Below are 22767 nucleotides of genomic sequence, written 5' to 3'. Positions count from 1 at the left end.
ATAGGAAGTACAAAGTGCCACATCTCAGCTGCTCTGCACACACTGTTACTGTAAACATTCTTGAGTGCCATGCTTCCAAGCGTAATTTACAAAGCATAGCTGAATGTGATATGCAAAGCATAAACTGTGCCTCACAAACCAAGGACTCAATGAAAAAAGCTAAGTCCTGGCACTCTTACCGGCAAGTGTTTATTCACAAAATCATCAGCATCTGTTTATTTTTAAAACGGGGGTGGTAGGAGATTTATTTCACGTTAGTATTGTTTTAAATGGACATTGTTGCGAGTGAACACAAAGGTTTGAATGGGTCAGAACACTACTCCCAGCCATTCTCCATTGTTCCCAGCCAGGACCCTGCCTTTGGCTGCTTCCCTAGGGGGGCTCGGCCCCAGCACCACAGCAGCGCATTGAAAAGTTATTCATAGAGCCAGCACTCCGCGCGTGAGGCGAGCTCTAACTGCACCGTTCCCCCAATTTATGATCTCTTAGCCCTTTAAAGGTTGATTTAATATTTGCCTGAGAGGTTTTGGACGGCATCCCATTAGTTAGAAGGGGAAAAAAGAAAAAGGAGGTTGTTTTGCTAACCTTTAATGCACTTGTACATGAACTGTGTCCAACAATAAGTAAAATATTTATTGGGCAGGGTGAGTCATTGGCGTGCTTACTGAGAGGGGAAGAGAGGAGAGGTCAGCGGCTCAGCGCCCAGCACTCTGTGTCTGTCAGCGGTCAGAAAGCCCCCACACAGGAGTGACCGGCCCCGTCATTAGCCCCGTTTCCTAATGGATCCCATCTGAGAACTAATTTGTTGGAATGACGAATGGCGTAGACAATATATTTTAGGAAGGGGGCTAAATGACTTTTCCAACTGCAGCACGCATCTAGATTAGGGTCAGATTAGAGACACTCTACAAAGAGAATGAGGTAGTGTGTTGGCCAGACAGAGGAGTCTGGATGAAGTAGCCTACTTGGGGTTTTACCATTAGAACGGGTCAGAATATCTCATTCATGCATTATTTCTCTCTGACTGTTTGGTGTCCTTCTGTTTGTGTATTTTGCATTATTAAAAGATAAAATCTCAGACAAAGCTCTCAGATAGCCATGCCAGTAACTGACTCTGCTGTTCCTCACCACAACAAATATTCACTTTCAGCTACCACTTCTCCCCGAGCCACAGAGTCAGACTAGAGATATGAGTGGCAAACATATAGACCGGTCTGGACATTCATACATCCCCTCACACATCTCTCTCGCTGTAGCATGCGTCTTGCTTCTGTAGAAGAAAACTTCTGGCCTCTTTATCTCCGGGGTGATGCATGGAAGACGGCAAGGAAAAGCGGATCTGATTCTGACCAACTCCTCCACAGCTGCAGCAACAGTGTACTTTTAACCCTTTACACTCGTGGGAATTGGCTTATATGGATAGGGCTACATTGAAATGTTTCTTACAGAAGGGATATGAAAAGCATATGCATACACATCCGAGCAATTATAAGGGAACAGATTGGAGGTGATGGGAAAATTATTAGAGCAAAGTTGAGGACACAACATTTCACCTGACACAAGACTGAATCCAAACATTACACTGTTGATTCTATGTGCATTTTACATTTACTGTACTTTTCACAGAATTAATTGATAACGATATCTGAATACATTCTGGATACATTCAGTAACATGTTCAGAATATTACTGGAAAATGTGGGATAGGTGCAACATAAGACAACAAAAAAATACAAGGATATGAGTGAGAGGACTAACTGGTGTCTCCAAGTGGCCACACACACACCTTTCCAAAGTGTGCACAGTTCCTAAGTCATTTCAACGCACTTTTATGACTCAAAGAAGAGTCTTCAACTATGAGGTGCTTTTTTTTTTTATAGCTCTCCAAGCTGTGCCGTTGAGGAACTAGAGCAGGCACACTTCAAGTCGTTTTGTTTGGAACACAACCCTGCATCCCCACCGTCACACAATTACTGTTGTTAACAAACTAAAATGTAAAACAACGTATAAATCACGATCTGGGTCAGGTGGGCATCCTTTGAATGCTTGTTCTATTGCCAACATGACTAGCTAAGTTATAAAATGCAATCTTACAGTGTTAGGCTTTCACAAAGGCAATTCAGAGAAACAGATCGTCATTTTGGTGCGCATAGAAAGGAGTCATGAGTGCATTCAGGTGCATGTTCCATAGCGAATACAGTGGGTTTTGACCAGAGGTGGCGCATCCTCTTGACAACGCTTCGCTCCAACGCTTGAAATTAGCATGAAACAGAGTGCAACTTTTTCAACCGCTCCGTTAGCAGGGTTTCGCCACTTACCTTCTCACAATCCCCCGCACATTTCTCTGTGTGCCCTCGTTGAAAATGAACAGGGAAGTAAATTCTTCTGCTGAAAACCCTACGACAGACAACATTCTGTTCAGAACAACCCAAGGTATGACGCCATATCATCTTGTAACTGTGCATCAAACACCGTAGGGCTGGTCGATATGGCCAAAATATCATGTTATGGTATTTAAAAAAAGCTTGGACGGTATTTTATGTTTTTGAACAATAAAAGTTCTAAATTTGCTTTATGAGTAGTGCGTGACCCTAGAGTGACAACACATACATTCTAAGTGATTTCAATGGTGCTTTTCCCACTCTGATTGTTTTAAACCGTTCAATTCAACCCAAAATAATTGATCAATTTCTGCATTTCCTGCACTCATTTGATATCATTTCCAAACTGCCAAGCAAGGCTGCACGATATGGGTAAAACATCTAGGCCTTATTTTTAAATAAATGTTGCAATTGACATTTTACACTTGGGTGAACTGTTGGAATCATGGAAATATAATGAATATTCTAATTCTATGGTTGGAATATAATAGTGGGAACTTTGAATACAGTGTTGTTTGACATGACAACAAATGAAAATGCCAGGGAAGAGTTGTGACAGGGTAGGAACCAAAGTGTTGATAAGTTTTTCCTAGTGAACCCTATAATCTACCTAATTTAGCTAACATTCTTGCTTCGTGTATTCCCCTTTGATTTAGAAGATACTGTTTCACAAACAACATGCTGATTTAGGTCTGCACTATCACTGGTATTAATCAGGCTCTATAGCTAATTACGTTTGCGCTGACTCATTAACTAGCTAGTGATTAGCATTAGCAGCTAACAAGATTTAGGCCCAAGTTGCAGAGAACAAACTAGCTGTTTGCAGATGTAAGAAACACAAACAAATAATGTAATTATAGAACGCTAGTGGTTTTATATTGAGAAGCAAAGATAAAACAGCATCGTTGTCATCGACATTGGTGCATGTGCTGCATTGACCATGCAGACTGAACTCAAGTGTCTCGTAGTCGAGAAACAAATGTGCTCCTTGAGTGACAGGGGGCGGGGCTAGGTCTGTGTGGAAAGTTGCATCGAGAGAGAGAGATTACTTAAATAGCGAAGTAAACTATAAAAATGGACATTGCACACAGCATATCACATTTAACAAGCCAAACGTTCAAATTACGTTATAGAAGGTAAAGTAAAAACCCAAACCGGTCCGTGCATCAATACCGGTATATCATAAAATACGGTATACCGCCCAGCCCTAAAACACAGTGATTATACATGTTGACCCTGTTTATGACATGAGTTTTATGATATGGAAGTGTGAAGTGCACATTTGGACTCAGATGTTTACTTGTATGACATCAAAGTGGTATTTATTATAATCCTCAACGTCTCATCTTTCAAAAATACATAGAGTCCTCTTAATATACAGCATTTCCCTCACTGAGACAAACAAAACATTTAGGGGAGGGATGGGAGCAACTACTTGTCGCGTGCGGTGCTCAAGTTCAGAACGGCTGTCAGTCAAAACCCACACAGCGCTGTGAAGCGCAGAGGTCTGACGTAATGTATAGCATGTTACTGTACAGCCACTGTGTTCCAATTTAGACACTTATCAGTGACTAAATCTGCCATTTTCAACCCGTATACGGGGTACGAGTATAAAGGGCTACAGCACACATTCTCAGGGGATGTTTCTTAATGTATTTGCTGGAGTTTTTTTTCTCCCTTTCTGCAAACAAGCTTAACGGACCCCTTTGTGTAGCCAAGCAAATGAAGCTAGGTTGCTCCGATGTCAGTTAAACCATTTTCTGGGTAAACAGAGCACCTCAGGGCTTAAATGGCTAGGTTTATTTCAGAGATAGGTTGTGTTTAATTCGGTCCCAAACAGAGACATTTAGAGCGACAACCTGCAGGCTCCAGGACTGACGTCAAGCCAGAGTGGTTATTTTTAGCAGGGAGGGAGTAAAAATGTGCAAGTTCCACTGTCTTTTTATAGGGGGAGCTAAGCACTAGTTCTGACCAGCTTAACCTATTCATACTGACCCAGCTATTTTACATTTACATTTAAGACATTTAGCAGACGCTCTTATCCAGAGCGACTTACAAATTGGTGCATTCACCTTATGACATCCAGTGGAACAGTAGTGCATCTAAATCTTTTAAGGGGGTGAGAGGGATTACTTTATCCTATCCTAGGTATTCCTTAAAGCTATTCATATTGCTTCGTATCATGCAAACTAAACTAGAAAGGTATTTTTGTTTCTGACTTTGAACTGGGTTGATGGATAGCTACCAAATGCATTCATAAAAGTTGCAGTAGTACACCGTTTACCTACGAAATATTAGTTCTCTCTAAATCTATGGAACATCCCCTCTTCTCTCCTCTGTAGAAGTGTCACTGGTGCAGTCAGAGTGCTGCAGGACAGAACAGAATTGAACAGAATAGGAAATCAATAATCCCCATTTCAAACTACACAACAGTTCCTCTACGAATGAAAGCCGTTGGTACAACTGGAAAAAAATATCTACTTACTCAAATTCAGCCAGTGAGTAGAGAATTGAAAAATTGCAAACCACCCATTTAGTGCAGAGCTTTGGCTGACATCTATGCAACCCCTAAAATGGATGTGTTTGGTGCTTTCAATCGATGACATCATCTGTGCACACTGGCAGGCCTGTGAATGTGAAGCCACCTAGCTGCTATATAAACCCTTCACAGTGCTCTGTGCAGCTGAGACAGAACCTGGCGAGACATCTGTGGCCATAGTTTCTATTTTGAATAAAAGTGCTGGTAGGCAGGAGTCTTTGGAAGTATTTTGGGTACTTACGGATGAGCTATGTAAATAAGGGGTTCACGCGTTAAGTGGGTGTGAAATACTTGAACCCCAGAGGATAGGGGATGTGCGTCACCACTTGTTTCCGTCTCCTTTATAAAACGTCTCATCAACCACAGTGAGGAACCAATAAACCTTCTACTTGTTTCCTTACCCTTAACAAGCAACAGAAAGTCCATTATATATTTTCACATGCACTTGCAATGCAAAGCAGCAAGAAACAAGAGGACAGAAAAAGCAGCGAAAACAGGGTTGCTAGTGGAAACAGGAAACAATCTGTAGGTGTGACGTGAAATGAGGAACATACATACAGAACATATACTGTAGCCTACACTCTAGCATCATCAAGTCCTCAACATATATTTTGGAGACATATATTGCACATTTCTGTCCCCTCTATGGTTCGTCTTTGTAAGACGACACAGAGCAGGCAGAAAAAAAAAAAAAAGGATGCATCTCTGACAGTAATCAGAGAGAAGGATTACATCATTTTAGGCACACCAGACTGAAGCACTGCTGTAGCTACCCCAGGCAGACAGACATACACACTGTCTGAATAGAGAAGCTGTGCATAACAACACAGTCCAACTATAAACCTGAACCTGTTCAAAGGATACAACTGCATAAATAATGAATGTTTCAACAATGAATAAACCGAAATGTGCAATATGGCTGTTTACTAATGAATTTGAAAAGCATACTGTAAGTAAAGGGAGTTCTGGGGAGAAATCCTCAGTGTGCATACTATTCATCTCAAACTATCAAAGCCACAAATCAAACTTGGCTGCCAAAAACACAAATTGCCACACAAGCGAGGCGTGCCTGCCAAGAACAGTTAGGCATTTCATAAGAACGGAACAAGAATTAGGTTTCTCAATATCAGACTGGCGTGGGAGCCGACACAGAGAATGAGGGGTCAAATATAGGAGGTGAGTGACTGCCTGACTGCCCTGGTTCTGGTGCTTCCATCATACTCCCCTCCGCTCCATGCGGCAGTACTTATTCTTATTTCTATCCTGCTGTAATTATCTGTGGCTATCTGCAGCTCAGGGAAATCAAAGCAGTGGCCTAAAGGCTCTCAGCACTGTGCTGTGACCGGACAGGACGGATGATGTCATCGGAGAAAGGCAGGCGGGCAGCAGAGGAGGCACTGCTATATGCTGGCCTCCATGGGAAGAGGGTGTGGTCCGGCCAGAGGGACAGATAACGGAGAGATGAACGAAGGGAGGGATATCAGTTCGAGGCCAGGGTCGCAAGTGGTGGTGACAGTCTATGGGCAATAAAAGTTGAGGAAACCTGAAGGGGTACTTTGGGGAGAGGTGAAATGCTGTGAACCCGCAAGGATGTCATAAACTACAGTCGAGTGGATCAGGGCTTTATGATTCATAGCTTGGTGGAGGCAGGTTATAATTTCTCAGTAAAAATAGTTGGGCCTTGGCTGAGGGAGAGCTGGGGAGGACCAAGTGCACTTTGATCATGCAGATCTGTGGCTAATTTGTTTGACAGATGATAAAACCAGTGCAAAGGGGATTGAGAGTGGCTACACACTGATAACCTTTGATAGATCTGCTCATTGCTTTTCATTTGACTTCCACCTCTATAAAAAGAGTAACACTTAAGCTTCGACTAAGAAAGCGATCACACTCAGATAACACGGGAGATATCTACATTCATTTAGGCAGTAACACTGCTTTTACTAAGAAGCCAGTACTTGCAGTATATTATTGTAAATCAATATATCTCAACATATTTAGAGGACAGTGAAAACCATTGATCACTATTATACTGTACTTGCATGCATATACAGTATATCACAAAAGTGAGTACACCCCTCACATTTTTGTAAATATTTGAGTATATCTTTTCATGTGACAACACTGAAGAAATGACACTTTGCTACAATGTAAAGTACAGCTTGTATAACAGTGTACATTTGCTGTCCCCTCAAAATAACTCAACAAACAGCCATTCATGTCTAAACCGCTGGCAACAAAAGTGAGTACACCCCTAGATGAAAATGTTCAAATTGGGCCCAATTAACCATTTTCCCTCCCCGGTGTCATGTGACTCGTTAGTGTTACAAAGTCTCACGTGTGAATGGGGAGTAGGTGTGTTAAATTTAGTGTCATCGCTCTCCCACTACCTCATACTGACTGGAAGTTCAACATGGCACCTCATGGCAAAGAACTCTCTGAGGATCTGAAAAAAAGAATTGTTGCTCTACATAAAGATGGCCTGGGCTATAAGAAGATTGCCAAGACCTGAAACTGAGCTGCAGCACGGTGGCCAAGACCATACAGCGGTTTAACTGGACAGGTTCCACTCAGAACAGGCCTCGCCATGGTCGACCAAAGAAGTTGAGTGCACGTGCTCAGCTTCATATCCAGAGGTTGTCTTTGGGAAATGGACGTATGAGTGCTTTCAGCATTGCTGCAGAGGTTGAAGGGGTGGGGGGTCAGCCTGTCAGTGCTCAGACCATACGCTGTACACTTCATCAAATTGGTCTGCATGGCTGTCGTCTCAGAAGGAAGCCTCTTCTAAAGATGATGCACAAGAAAGCCTGCAAACAGTTTGCTGAAGACAAGCAGACAAAGGACATGGATTACTGGAACCATGTCCTGTGGTCTGATGAGACCAAGATAAACTTATTTGGTTCAGATGGTGTCAAGCGTGTGTGGCGGCAACCAGGTGAGGAGTACAAAGACAAGTTTGTCTTGCCTACAGTCAAGCATGGTGGTGGGAGTGTCATGGTCTGGGGCTGCATGAGTGCTGCCGGCACTGGGGAGCTACAGTTCATTGAGGGAACCATGAATGCCAACATGTACTGTGACATACTGAAGCAGAGCATGATCCCTTCCCTTAAGAGACTGGGCCGCAGGGCAGTATTCCAACATGATAACGACCACAAACACACCTCCAAGACGACCACTGCCTTGCTAAAGAAGCTGAGGGTAAAGGTGATGAACTGGCCAAGCATGTCTCCAGACCTAAACCCTATTGAGCATCTGTGGGGCATCCTCAAACGGAAGGTGGAGGAGTGCAAGGTCTCTAACATCCACCAGCTCCGTGATGTCATCATGGAGGAGTGGAAGAGGACTCCAGTGGCAACCTGTGAAGCTCTGGTGAACTCCATGCCCAAGAGGGTTAAGGCAGTGCTGGAAAATGATGGTGGCCACACAAAATATTGACACTTTGGGCCCAATTTGGACATTTTCACCTAGGGGTGTACTCACTTTTGTTGCCAGCGGTTTAGACATTAATGGCTGTGTGTTGAGTTATTTTGATGGGACAGCAAATGTACACTGTTATACAAGCTGTACACTCACTACTTTACATTGTAGCAAAGTGTCATTTCTTCAGTGTTGTCACATGAAAAGATATACTCAAAAATGTACAAAAATGTGAGGGGTGTACTCACTTTTGTGATATACTGTAGGCCTTAGGACAAAATAATTGTTTCATAGAAACACTACTCTTTTCTATGGGTTAGCCTGTAACATTTTTATAACAGAGGGTCAACTAACTTCCTCTTTTGTCCTATTCTTTCTTTACCCACAAGAACAGAAACAGTTCCTCTTATGCTTTAAAACGGTGTGTGCCAAAGCGGAAGTGAGTTTATATCGCATTCTAATTTAAAAAATGACCTTACTCAGCTCTTCTGCATTGTTCCAGGACCGGGTTAACCACCTGTTTGTAATACCGATAGTGGTCCACTTATGGCCTGGATCCAGTCGAATTCGAGGAAAGTGTGGGGAAGAGGAGGATTGTGTCATGTTTTTTTTGTGGGTTGACATGTTTCATGGACGGTTTCCAATGTGGGTACAGCATGCTGTGTGTGTGTGGGCTGCGGCTGGCTGTAGGGAACACCCTCCATACCAACAGGGGCCCTGTGAACACTGCAACAGACACACTGGCCATCAGAAACCGTTTCAAATGTCTTATGTCATTTAGTGACTTTGCGAACTCTGCCAGCTCTTGCAAAACCAACATTCCTGCTTCTGTTGTTCATTTTTGGCAGCTGGCTTGGGTTGTCAATGAAATCAGACATTTCGCTAGAGTAAAGGGTAAAAAGAGGAGATTCTGCAAACGCTCCAAACATTAAGACAGGGAATTCACTTCCAAGAATAAAAATTTAAAAAGTCATGCAATTGGCTAGGGTAGAATGCATTAAGCCTCTGGCAAAGACGTTGGCAAGCCACCCTGGATGAAAGGACACCTCTCCTCCCTAAAACTAGTGCTCCAGGAACCGTGTCAAACCGCTGACCCCAAATCCTCTGCAATATATTATGGGGAACAAATAAGCCAGGAGACCACAGTGATTTATATCAGGCGTGCCATGTCCCGCCAGTGCTCCCCGAGTTCATTCATCTTTTGCAAACGATACATGGCCGTATTTCCCACTCATTTCCCCTGCAAGGAAAGGAAAAGTGCTGTGAAGGCCAAGACACACCACAAGACGCGCACAAGCTATGCCTGAGTATTCAGCCGGATACCAATCATAAAACCAAACGCTTCAGACGAGACAACATTGAACAGTATGTTCAGAACTTGCCCACTGTACATTTGACAGCTTGGATATGTGGTTGATTTATTTCATATTGTTTGCAGTTCTAAAGGAATAGTGGCCAGATCGTCGATCGTAAGGCAATAAATCAGAAATCAACAGAATAACATGCACACATCCAGTCCAATCATCTACTAAAACAACGTTTTAAATGTTTTTATTTAACCTTTATTTATACAGGTTTTTCTCATTGAGATAACATCTCTTTATCAAGACTAAACAACTTTTTCAAGACAGTTTCAGACTAAACAACTTACGCAACATTGGACCAAACTATAGGGACACACACAGTACAACAATTACATATTACGTAACAAAGGACTCCAGTACCTTTGACAGTACAGACAATGTTGATATGGGTCGATAGGTGTCAAGTAGCGAAGGATCTCCACCTTTCAGGAGAGGCAGTACAAAAACAGATTTCCATAACTTCGGGATTTCCTTAATGTCAAGCGTGAGGTTAAAAGTACATGTTAAGGGGGGAGCAATGATGTCAAAAGCTAGGTGTAGGAGGCGGGGGTCTAGATCATCAGGGCCAGGGGATTTCTTTCTATCAATTTCTTTCAGGGCTTTGTGCACTTCTGAAACGGAGAAGGATGAGAAGGAGAACCTGGCGAAGGAGTGCACAGGGGTGTCGGGTAAATTCACGGGGGGCTCATTTATAACTTCAACCTTTTCAAATAAACTGCCTGCATCTAGAATATGCTGATTTAAGGCTTTCAAAATAGAGGTTCTCTCAGTTACAATCTGTGTCTCTACCAACAATTGTTTGGGAAGCTGTGTATCTTTTTTTGCACTCCAAACCTTTCACTACTAAATTTGGAGGGATTATTTAAATTATCCGAAGTAGATTTAAGGTAGTGGTATGCTTTCAGTTTTCGGGTCATTGCCACACCCATATTTCAAAGACATTTAAAAGACATCCAATCATCCTCTTGCTGTAGCCCACATAGCATTTCGTTCCCTTATGATTTTAGTAAATTCATCAGTAAACCAAGGGTTCTTTCTGCACTTAATCCGGATTTTTTTTTAAAAGGGGCATGCCTATTGCATACATCCTGGAATGTGTTGTGGAAGTAAGATAAGGCTAGTTCAACATCAGGGACTAATTCAATTCTATTCCATTCCATGCTAGATATGTCATGTAAAAAAACTTGAATATCAAACTGATTCTAGTTTCTTTTCATAATGACACGTGGAGATTGCTTAGGAGTTAGTTTTACCATCTCACACACAGGAAATAGCACAGTGATCACTAATGTCATTTGCAAAAATACCAGAAGCATTGAAACGATGAGGAGTATTGGTTAAGATCAAATCAATCAAAGAGGATACTTTATAATCAACCTAGTTACACTGTTGACAATCTGGGTGAGATTATAGGTATTCCATAAAATCTTGAGTTGATCAGAGCTAGATGCTAACCAATCCTGATTCAGATCACCCATCAGGACAAACTCAGAGTTGACATTCTGTGATAACAATTTGAAACAAAATACAATCCAGAGAGCCAGCAGTAGCAGATGGAGGTCTATAAACAACAAGATACAACAATATCTAAAGATGAGACGAGGTTTAGGATCAAAGACAGATATTGAAATTGCTTAGGTTTGGTAACAGAAGTTAGAACGACCGCCAAGCTTCAGCAGAAGACTTCTTACATTCATTTGCAGAAACTTTAGGCCACTCTGACTACTTACTTCGGCAGGGGTATAAATGTCAGGACCTGGGTTAGATTGCACATTTCCAGACAGTAGAAGCAGCAAGATAATGGCAAGTCTAGATCGGGTTTTTTTACAGACGGGACTTGAACGACAATCCATAGTCACTAGTCTTTAAGGCCACATATTTCAGGAGATGTGTGAAGTCCAGAGACATGGTTAAGCACCAAGAGAACAGTCCTGACATGTAAGCGCAAGAGTCAGATTTCTCCCATGTTGTTTGGGAGAAATATGCACAGTTCTCACGTGCATTTACGGAGCAAGAGGGTGGTTTCTCCCGAAACACAAAGGAGAAACAGTCATGTATTTCCTCATTCACAGAGCAACGGGCTCTAAAAGTATTGCCAACATGGTAAAAGCCAAGGTCAGACAACAGCGAAACGAGCGACAGCAGCATGTTAGTTTATTGCCCTATCAATTACCACGGGGGAAAACACAGTGCTAGGCACATACAAAGTTAACAGAACAACCTAAGATATGTAGCCAACGCAACGCTAAACCCTCATTAAATGGGCTATGAATGGGCTACTTCAAATGAAAAACGTTCCTAAATAATAATACAAAACACAGCAAGAATCACTAATCAAATAGTCCAACAGCAGATCAGTAAACAAGTCTGCGAATCTCCGGGGGGAGAGAGGGAGGGAAAGAGAGTGGCGAGGGCACCTGTAGCAGACTGGGAGAGACAGACCAGGGCAGACGGGGAGCAGTGCAGCAGGTAACAGGAGGTGGCCGAAGAGAAGCCCTCAACTAGGCAGACATCCAGGGCGACAATAAATGATAAAATAACCGTTGGGCAGAAAACAAAACCATGAAGGTGATATAATCGCTAACCAGTACCGTAATAAAAATGGCTCAAATCCGGACCAGAATGGACGGTCATGTAAAAGCAGGGAGCAAAATGTTTGGTGATCAGATCCAGTGTGATGCTGTGTTCACACTGTCCACAAAATGAGGTGGGAAAAAAGCCATGCATTCACACTAAATCTATATAGTCTATGACTAAAAACAGTTAGAGGAACAGGTGCAGATAGGTAAGTCTTCACATACTGTACTCCTAACCTAAGTTTGCCCAGAGCAACACAAAAGGAATTCTATGGAGGAAATCGTACCACTTTTTGCAAAGAGAGCCATGCTATATTGAAACCTTAAGAACAACAGGCCTATACCTCGACCATCTCTATTATGTTAACCAAACGTAGAACACATGAAACCATTATCTAAAGACTAACTGCACAACAAAGAGCTGGACCACCAGATGCTTCAAAAAAACACTAGATCCCTGCGGTTTCAGATGCTTCAAAAAACACTAGATCCCTGCAGTTTCAGATGCTTCAAGAAACACAAGATCCCTGCGGTTTCAGATGCTTGAAGAAACACTAGATCCCTGCGGTTTCAGATGCTTCAAGAAACACTAGATCCCTGCGGTTTCAGATACTTAAAAAAAAAACTAGATCCCTTTGGAGACTCAGTCAAGGTGGTTCTGAGGGGTTTTACCAATAAACTTGTTCATTTCAAAAAGGGTCTGCAGAGAATAGATAAATCCACATTGACTCTGTTCAGCGAGATCAAAAGTAAAATTCATACAGTAGCTGCCAAAAATGATTTGATATGAAAAAAAATCACTTTTGTGTATGATTTGGCTTTCTAGACATGTTTTATTAGAATTACTGTTTGGGTAGATTTCTGCACATTATCCGCAGACTATTCTTATTCCCCATTTCTCTGTTCAACATAATGACAACACATTTATCAGTGTCTCATATTTTCAGAATTTTGAGCAACCAGGACAGAGGAGGAAGTGTGAAGCAAGGGTTATTTTGGAGCTTGATTCTGTTTAAATGACTTCCAGACTGCATCCTCATGGGGGCAGGGACTGGCTCCAGCTCACACCTGTTACTGCCCTCCTCTGTCCAGTCCCTCGCACTGCACCACTATCACTGACATCTTCACATTTTTCGGAGGACCTTTTTTGCTAAATAAAATGCATAATGAATGAATCTGACAAAGTCATTACTACCACCCACATTTAGAATAATATCTTATATACTGTATATAATTTGCATCTAATCTATAAAGGCAAACCAATGTATGGTGGTCTTAAACATATATAAATATACATTGAGTATACAAAACATTAAGAACACCTGCTCTTTCTTGACATAAGACTGACCAGGTAAATCATGGTGAAAGCTATGATCCCATATTGATGTCACTTGTTAAATCCACTTCCATCAGTGTAGATGAAAGGGAGGAGACAGGTTAAATAAGGATTTTTAAGCCCTAAGACATGGATTGTGTATGTGTGCCATTCAGAGGGTGAATGGGCAAGACAAAATATTTAAGTGCCTTTGAACAGGGTATGGTAGTAAGTGCCAGGGGCACTGGTTTGTGTCAAGAAGTGCAACACTGCTGCGTTTTTCATGCTCAACAGTTTCTTGTGTGTATCAAGAATGGTCCACCACCCAAAAGACATCCAGCCAAATTGACACAACAGTGGAATGCTTTCGACACCTTGTAGACTCCATGCCCCGACGAATTGAGGCTGTTCTGATGGCAAAAAGGGGGTAGCAACTCAATATTAGGAAGGCGTTCCTAATGTTTGGTATACTCAGTGTTTAAGTAGCCTTGTTGCACAAGCCATGGCTTGGAAGAGCCGGAATGGCTCATTAGGGGAAGGATGTTATTTCTTGTTTCTGTAGCATAAGGCAGCTTCATGTGTACCGCTTGGACAGGACGCTTGTCTATTGCCGGGCCTATTCAGAGTGTGGCAAAAAGTATATACACTATATATACAAAAGTATGTGGACACCCCTTCAAATGAGTGGATTCAGATATCTCAGCCACACCCGTTGCTAACAGGTGTCTAAAATCGAGCACACAGCAATGCCATCTCGATAGATACATTTGCAGTAAAATGGCCTCACTGAAGTGCTCAGTGACTTTCAATGTGGCACCCGTTATAGGATGCCACCTTTCCAACAAGTCAGTTCATCAGATTTCTTCCCTACTAGAGCTGCCCCGGTCAACTCTAAGTGCTGTTATTGTGAAGTGGAAATGTCTAGGAGCAACAATGGCTCAGCCGCGAAGTGGTAGGCCACACAAGCTCACAGAACGGGACCGCCGAGTACTGAAGCGCACCAAAATAATTGTCTCTCCTCAGTTGCAACACTCACTCCCGAGTTCCAAACTGCCTCTGGAACCAACGTCAGGACAATAACTGTCCGTCGTGAGCATCATGAAATTGGTTTCCATAGCCGAGCAGCCGCACACAAGCCTAAGTTCAGAATGCCAAGTGTCGGTTGGAGTGGTGTAAACGCTTGCCGCCTTTGGACTCAGGAGCAGTGGAAACACGTTCTCTGGAGTGATTAAATCGCACTTCACCATCTGGCAGTCTGAAGGACGATTATGGGTTTTGCGGACGACAGGAGAACGCTACCTTCCCCAATGCCTAGCACCAACTGTAAAGTTTGGTGGATGAGGAATAATGGTTTGGGCCCCTTAGTTCCAGTAAAAGGAAAAATTAACGCTACAGCATACAGTGACATTCTAGACGATTCTGTGCTTCCAACTTTTTCCTGTTTGTGCCCCAGTGCACAAAGCGAGGTCCATACATAGTTTGTCGAGATCGGTGTGGAAGAACTTGGCAGGCATACACAGAGCCCTGACCTCAACCCCATCGAACACCTTTGGGATGAATTGGAACGCCAACTGTGAGCCAGGCCTAATCGCCCAAAATCAGTGCAAGACCTCACTAATGCTCGTGGCTGAATGGAAGCAAATCCCCGCTGCAATGTTCCAACATCTAGTGAAAAGCCTTTCCAGAAGAGTGAAAGTTGTTATAGCAGCAAAGGGGGGACTAACTCCATATTAATGTGCATGATTTTGGAATGAGATGTTCGATGAACAGTGTATATTCATACAGTAACAATTGTTTTCCCAATGATGTTGAGTGTTCTAGAATGAACCAGTTGTCCTGATGAATACACACAATCAATCCATGATGAGATCAACACACTACATGCAGACAGATGGTTCGTTTGGGTCAGATTTAATTTGACCGAAAACTATAGCGAGAAGAAAATATGCATGCAAGTGTCAAAAGATCTGTGTATAAATTACAAACAACAAAGGAGCCGGGGCTCTGAAGAATGCTCCCAAATGACTCCAGCCTGTCTCTGTAAAGCAGAACCATTTGTATGGATAGAGTTTCTCACAGTAAACCTAAGCCCAAAAGGCACAGAGCACATTTCTCAAATGAATCCATAAATCTATTTCTAAGTCATGGGGGCTTTGAAGTCATTTCTATGGCTTTGAATGAAAGCAGTCAAACTGGGCCGACTAACTAGCTTTGGAATTTGTCTATTAAGTGAACTCACTAGCAGCACATTATGTACTTTTACCCCTACCCACATGTACATACTGTATTATCTCAATTACCTCAACTACTTTGTACCACTGAGCGTTGACTCAGTACTGGTATTCCTTGTATGTAGCCTCGTTATTGTTGAAATTGTGCTACTATTTCCTTTTTTATTTAGCAAATATTTGTCTTACTTTTTAACCCTGTTGTTGGGAATGTCTACAGTAAGCATTTTACTGTAAAGTTGTTGCATGTGACCAGCATGTGACCAATACAATTTGATTTGATCCCCAGTAGAGAATTTTTAAAAACAATTTTCTCGAGACAACACTGTGAATATTGTAGAGACAGGTTATTCGATATGTAATACTTACAGAGGCTCTGTCTAAATTTAAATAACCTATTCCCTCTGCTCCTTAAGATTCAGCAAATCTTGAATTGGACTGACATTTACTGTTTATAAAGTACATGTCACAGTCATTCAGTATATGGTAACATAGCTGACACCATCACTTCAGCCAGACTATAGTTCCTTTCAGGTGTACCTCCCAGCTTTAACTGTCACTCGCAGTGCAGCACAGTTCAGGAAGATATCTCCGCTTCACCAACTCATCCTCTACAGTCGTGACCAAAACTTTTGAGAATGACACAAATATTATTTTTAACAAAGTCTGCTGTCTCAGTGTCTTGATATTTTTGTGAAATACTGAAGTATAATAACAAGTGTTTCATAAGTGTCAAAGAATTTGATTGACAATTCCATGAAGTTTATGCAAAGAGTCAATATTTGCAGTGTTGACCCTTCTTTTTCAAGACCTCTGCAATCCACCCTGGCATGCTGTCAATTAACTTCTGGGCCACATCCTGACTGATGGCAGCCCATTCTTGTATAATCAATGCTTGGAGTTTGTCAGAATCTGTGGGTTTTTGTTTGTCCACCCGCCTCTTGAGGATTGACCACAAGTTCTCAATGGGATTAAGGTCTGGGGAGTTTCCTGGCCATGGACCCAAAATATCAATGTTTTGTTCCCCGAGCTACTTAGTTATCACTTTTGCCTTATGGCAAGGTGCTCCATCAGGCTGGAAAAGGCATTGTTTGTCACCAAACTGTTCCTGGATGGTTGGGAAAAGTTGCTCTCGGAGGATGTGTTGGTACCATTCTTTATTCATGGCTGTGTTCTTAGGCAAAATTGTGAGTGAGCCCACTCCCTTGGCTGAGAAGCAACCCCACACATGAATGGTCTCTGGATGCTTTACTGTTGGCATGACACAGGAGTGATGGTAGCGCTCACCTTGTCTTCTCAGGGCAAGCATTTTTCCCGGATGCCCCAAACAATCGGAAAGGGAATTCATCAGAGAAAATGACTTTAGCCCATTCCTCAGCAGTCCAAACCCTGTACCTTTAGCAGAATATCAGTCTGTCCCTGATTGTTTTCCTGGAGAGAAGTGGCTTCTTTGCTGCCCTTCTTGACAACAGGCCATCCTCCAAAAGTCTTCGCATCACTGTGCGTGCAGATGCACTCACACCTGCCTGCTGCCATTCCTGAGCAAGCTCTGTACTGGTGGTGCCCCAATCCCGCAGCTAAATCAACTTTAGGAGACGGTCCTGGCACTCGCTGGACTTTCTTGGGCGTCCTGAAGTCTTCTTCACAACAATTGAACCGCTCTCCTTGAAGTTCTTGGTGATCCGATAAATTGTTGATTTAGGTGCAATCTTACTGGCAGCAAAATCCTTGCCTGTGAAGCCCTTTTTGTGCAAAGCAAATGATGACGGCACGTGTTTCCTTGCAGGTAACCATGGTTGACAGAGGAAGAACAATGATTCCAAGCATCACCCTCCTTTTGAAGCTTCCAGTCTGTTATTCGAACTCAATCAGCATGACAGAGTGATCTCCAGCCTTGTCTTCGTCAACACTCACACCTGTGTTAACGAGAGAATCACTGAGATGATGTCAGCTGGTCCTTTTGTGGCAGGGCTGAATTGCAGTGGAAATGATTTTTGGGGATTCAATTAATTTGCATGGCAAAGAGGGACTTTGCACTTAATTGCAATTCATCTGATCATTCTTCATAACATTCTGGAGTATATGCAAATTGCCATCATACAAACTGAGGCAGCATACTTTGTGAAAATTTATATTTGTGTCATTCTCAAAACTTTTGGCCACGACTGTACTGCCCTACTTTGACCATCCTCAACATACTGTGCGTGATACCAAACTAGTCATTCGGAATTCAGCATCTTAGACCATCTCTTCACCCTAATAGCAATAGGCACTTTTCCTCCACCGTTTTCACTTGTCTTATTCCCCTTTTCAGTCCAGTGGCTCATGTGGAATGCAGCGACTTCTGCTCACACTCTGCATTATTCACCGTTTCCAAGAAACTCTACACACCCTGGAGGACTATGCCTTCCTCTCCCATTTCCATATTTGTCCTTTAGGAATCTACACTACACTGCGTTAGGGTTTCGAAATCTCACTTGGAGAATACAAATTTGGCTGTGGATGCGAGCCCCTCGCAGCCAGAGAGACAGCTGGAGACTGATTTAACATGCGACTGGAGGGACCCGGACAGCGGTGTGGCAGCCAAGGACAGGCTTTGTGTTTGTTGGTCTACTGGTGGGGCCTATTCACCCACCGTCCAGCCAGTCAGCTGTCTTTCTGTCTGTCTGTCTGGAGAGGCCAGAGTGATGCATTCATACATATGTGTTGGAGTGAGGAGCAAATATCAAGAAAGATTTCTCATAACATCCAATTTCTTAAGTCAGAGGAATGATGGGGAGCTTCATCATGAACATAAAATTAAGTAGCTGTATATACACCATAGGCTGTATATACACTGAGTATACCAAACATTTGGAACACCTTCCTAATATTGAGTTGTACCCCGTTTTGCCCTCAGAACAGCCTCAATTTGTCGGGACATGGAGTCTACAAGGTGTTGAAAGCGTTTCACAGGGATGCTGGCCCATGTCGACTCCAATGCTTCCCACAGTTGTGTCAAGTTGGCTCCTGCTACCATACCCCATTCAAAGGCACTTAAATCTTGACCTGCCCATTCACCCTCTGAACGGCACATACACAATCCATGTCTCAATTGTTTCAAAGCTTAAAAATATTTCTTTAACCCCGTCTCCTCCCCTTTATCTACACTGAATGAAGTGGATTTAACAGGTGACATCAATAAGGGATCATAGCTTTCACCTGGATTCACCTAGTCAGTCTGTCATGGAAAGAGTAGGTGTTCCTAATGTTTGTACACTCAGTGTACAGTATATCAGGGGTACATAACTCAGGCCCTCAAGATCCTCAGTCCAGCTGTTTTTAACCTCCTTGGATCCTAATTGATAAAAGGCCAGGATGAAAAAGGAGCAGCATACAGCACATACAGACCCTCAAAGACTGGAGCTGTGTAGTATTATGACTAACCATGCATATGTCTGTGCATCAGCGGATGGTTGGTAGATCAATACTCACAGGAGCCCACGTCTCCTTGCAGCTGTAGGATCTGCGGTATGGCCACGGTGAGGACCACAGCGTCAAACTGCTCCGTGGCCGTGCCCTTCCGACACACCTCCCAGCTCGCGCCATTCTGGTAGATGTGGGTGACTTGGTGGTTAAATAACACCTCTGCACCTCACCGTTCCAGTGAAAGAGAGGGACGGACGGAGGAAGAGAAGGAGAGAAAGAGAGGCGGTGAGGAAAAATCCAGAGAGGATGTCAAATACAGAGAACCTGTTTGATTGTGCATCACTGGGGAAATGATTCAAACTTTGTGGTTAATGATACACACAGCCTGGAGATGGTTACACACACACACACACACACACACACACACACACACACACTCTGCCGCACATGGCGGTGGCAAGAGACGAGTAGAACAGTATGTTACCTCACCACAAACAGTAATCAAATGATGCACAATGAGGAGGAAACACAGGATGAGATAGTAAATTAGAGCAAGGATGCACAGCTCTTCTCTCCGAGGACCCGGAGTTCACATTCCAGAATTAGACTACAGAATCTCTTTAGAGATGAAGAACCAGGTTAGGCGCACCATAGAGATCCAGAAAAAATATAGATGGAGCCCTCAACCTCTTTTTAGTGGAAATAAAATAGCTGTTGTTGCATGAGGGTTGTGATTTGATCTGCTAACACTGTACTATTAGGTTTTGTAGGCTTCAATTCCTGTGAATGTTTTCTAAAAGGCCTGGATATCCCCCTCCTTTATCTGTTGATAGTAGAGGTCAACTGATTACGGTTTTTCAATGCCGATACCGATAATTGGAGGACCAAAAAAAGCCGGTACCGATTAATCGGCCGAATTTAATTTATTTTATTTGTAATAATGACAATTACAACAATACTGAATGAACACTTTTATTTTAACTTAATATAATACATCAATCAAATCAATTTAGCCTCAAATAAATCATGAAACATGTTCAATTTGGTTTAAAAATGCAAAAACAATGTGTTGGAGAAGAAAGTAAAGTGCAATATGTGCCATGTAGAAATACTAACGTTTAAGTTCCTTGCTCAGAACATGAGAACACATGAAAGCTGGTGGTTCCTTTTAACATGAGTCTTCAATATTCCCAGGTAAAAAGTTTTAGGTTGAGGTTATTATAGGAATTATAGGACTATTTCTCTCTATACCATTTGTATTTCATATACCTTTGACTATTGGATGTTCTTATAGGCACTTTAGTATTGCCAGTGTAACAGTATAGCTTCCATCCCTCTCCTCGCCCCTACCTGGGCTCGAACCAGGAACACATCGACAACAGCCCTCCTCGAAGCATCGTTACCCATCGCTCCACTAAAGCCACGGCCCATGCAGAGCAAGGGGAACAACTACTCCAAGTCTCAGAGCGAGTGACGTTTGAAACGACATTAGCGTGCACCCCGCTAACTAGCTAGCCATTTCACATCGGTTACACCAGCCTAATCTCGGGAGTTGATAGGCTTGAGTCATAAACAGCTCAATGCTTGAAGCACAGCGAAGAGCTGCTGGCAAACGCACGAAAGTGCTGTTTGAATGAATGCTTACGAGCCTGCTGCTGCCTACCATCACTCAGTCAGACTGCTCTATCAAATATCAAATCACACTTAATTATAACATAATAACACACAGAAATATGAGCCTTTGGTCATTAACATGGTCGAATCCGGAAACTATCATTTCGAAAACAAAACGTTTATTCTTTCAGTGAAATAAGGAACCATTCCGTATTTTATCTAACGGGTGGCATCCCCAAGTCTAAATATTGCTGTTACATGTACAACCTTCAATATTATGTCATAATTATGTACAATTCTGGCAAATTAATTACGGTCTTTGTTAGGAATAAATGGACTTCACACAGTTTGCAACGAGCCAGGCGGCCCAAACTGCTGCATATACCCTGACTGCTTGCACGGAACGCAAGAGAAGTGACACACTTTCCCTAGTTATAAGAAATTCATGTTAGCAGGCAGTATTAACTAAATATGTAGGTTTAAAAATATATACTTGTGTATTGATTTTAAAGAAAGGTATTGATGTTTATGGTTAGGTACACATTGGTGACAGTGCAGTTTTTGCGAATGCGCTTGTTAAATCACCCGTTTGGCGAAGTAGGCTGTGATACGATGAGAAATGAACAGGTACCGCATCGATTATATGCAACGCAGGACACGCTAGATAAACTAGTAATATCATCAACCATGTGTAGTTAACTAGTGATTATGTTAAGATTGATTGTTTTTTATAAGATAAGTTTAATGCTAGCTAGCAACTTACCTTGGCGTCCTGCTGCCCTCGCGTAACAGGTAGTCAGCCTGCCACGCAGGATCCTCGTGGAGTGCAATGTAAGGCAGGTGGTTAGAACATTGGACTAGTAACCGGAAGGTTGCAAAAACTAATCCCAGAGCTGACAAGGTAAAAATCTGTTGTTCTGCCCCTGAACAAGGCAGTTAACCCACCGTTCCTAGGCCGCCATTGAAAATAAGAATGTGCTCTTAACTGACTTAAATAAAGGTGTAAAACAAAAACAAAAAAAACGGCCACAATCGGTGTCCAAAAATACTGATTATTATGAAAACTTGAAATCGGCCCTAATTAATCAGCCATTCCGATTAATCGGTTGACGACTTGCAACCTTTGACCTCGTATGACATTCCATGACTTTAACCTGGTATGACATTCTGCTATCTTATACTCAATAGACAACGACACAAGCAAATCACATCTCCAACAAGGTCCTTGTCAAAGATATTTGAGACAGACATGAAATGTGTGCTCTTCAAATAAAAGGTAAAAAGGGTAGGAGACAGGGCTACCTTGGCTGCTTGAGGAAATGGTTGACGATGGACGACACTCCTGTTGGGAGTGACATAGTTTTTATGGCCTCCATCCATCACCTCGCCTTCCACTGAGGACAACAGTGGCTTCAGAACACCATGGGCCAGCAGCTCTTCATAGAAACTGAAACACAATGTGATGATGAAGATGAGAGCCATATTGGAATCCAAAGAATAACTTGCTCAAAGTTGACAGAACAAACAGACACCAATGGATTGACATTTGTTGAGTCCCCTTACAAATATTATTGGTAAAATGTTGTAAAATATGTCCATATTTGATTATGCTAGTAACATATTGCCATAATTAGTCTGGTGGCCAACCTTCAAAAAGGTATTTAGTTTGAGATACCCCTACCTGAGGCACAAGAAAACACAACCATGTTTTTTCACATCTCTTAATGTCTCCCATATACAGTACCAGTCAAAGGTTGGGACACACCTACCCATTCCAGAGTTTTTCTTTATTTCTACAATTCTCTACATTGAAGAATAATAGTGAAGGAATCGATACAATGAAATAAAACATATGGAATCCTGTACAGTTGAAGTTGGAAGTTTATGTACACCATAGCCAAATACAGTTGCATTTGGAGTCATTA

The 22767-nt window shown here is 42.4% G+C and overlaps 1 protein-coding gene across 1 annotated transcript in view; it reads right to left on the bottom strand.

The window, feature by feature from the left end:
* The window catches only part of LOC115144453 (renalase-like), a 47842-nt gene extending 25518 nt beyond the window's left edge, over positions 1–22324 (bottom strand). Inside the window, 2 exon segments of the mRNA XM_065002310.1 lie at positions 19295–19453; positions 22231–22324. Coding sequence (XP_064858382.1) covers positions 19295–19453; positions 22231–22324 — 253 coding nt within the window.
* Positions 22325–22767: the final 443 nt, after the last annotated feature.

The sequence above is a fragment of the Oncorhynchus nerka genome, linkage group LG16 (assembly GCF_034236695.1).
Source record: "Oncorhynchus nerka isolate Pitt River linkage group LG16, Oner_Uvic_2.0, whole genome shotgun sequence".
NCBI lineage: Eukaryota > Metazoa > Chordata > Actinopteri > Salmoniformes > Salmonidae > Oncorhynchus > Oncorhynchus nerka.
Note: the sequence above shows the minus strand (reverse complement) of the source record. Positions and strands in the feature narration are given on the sequence as shown.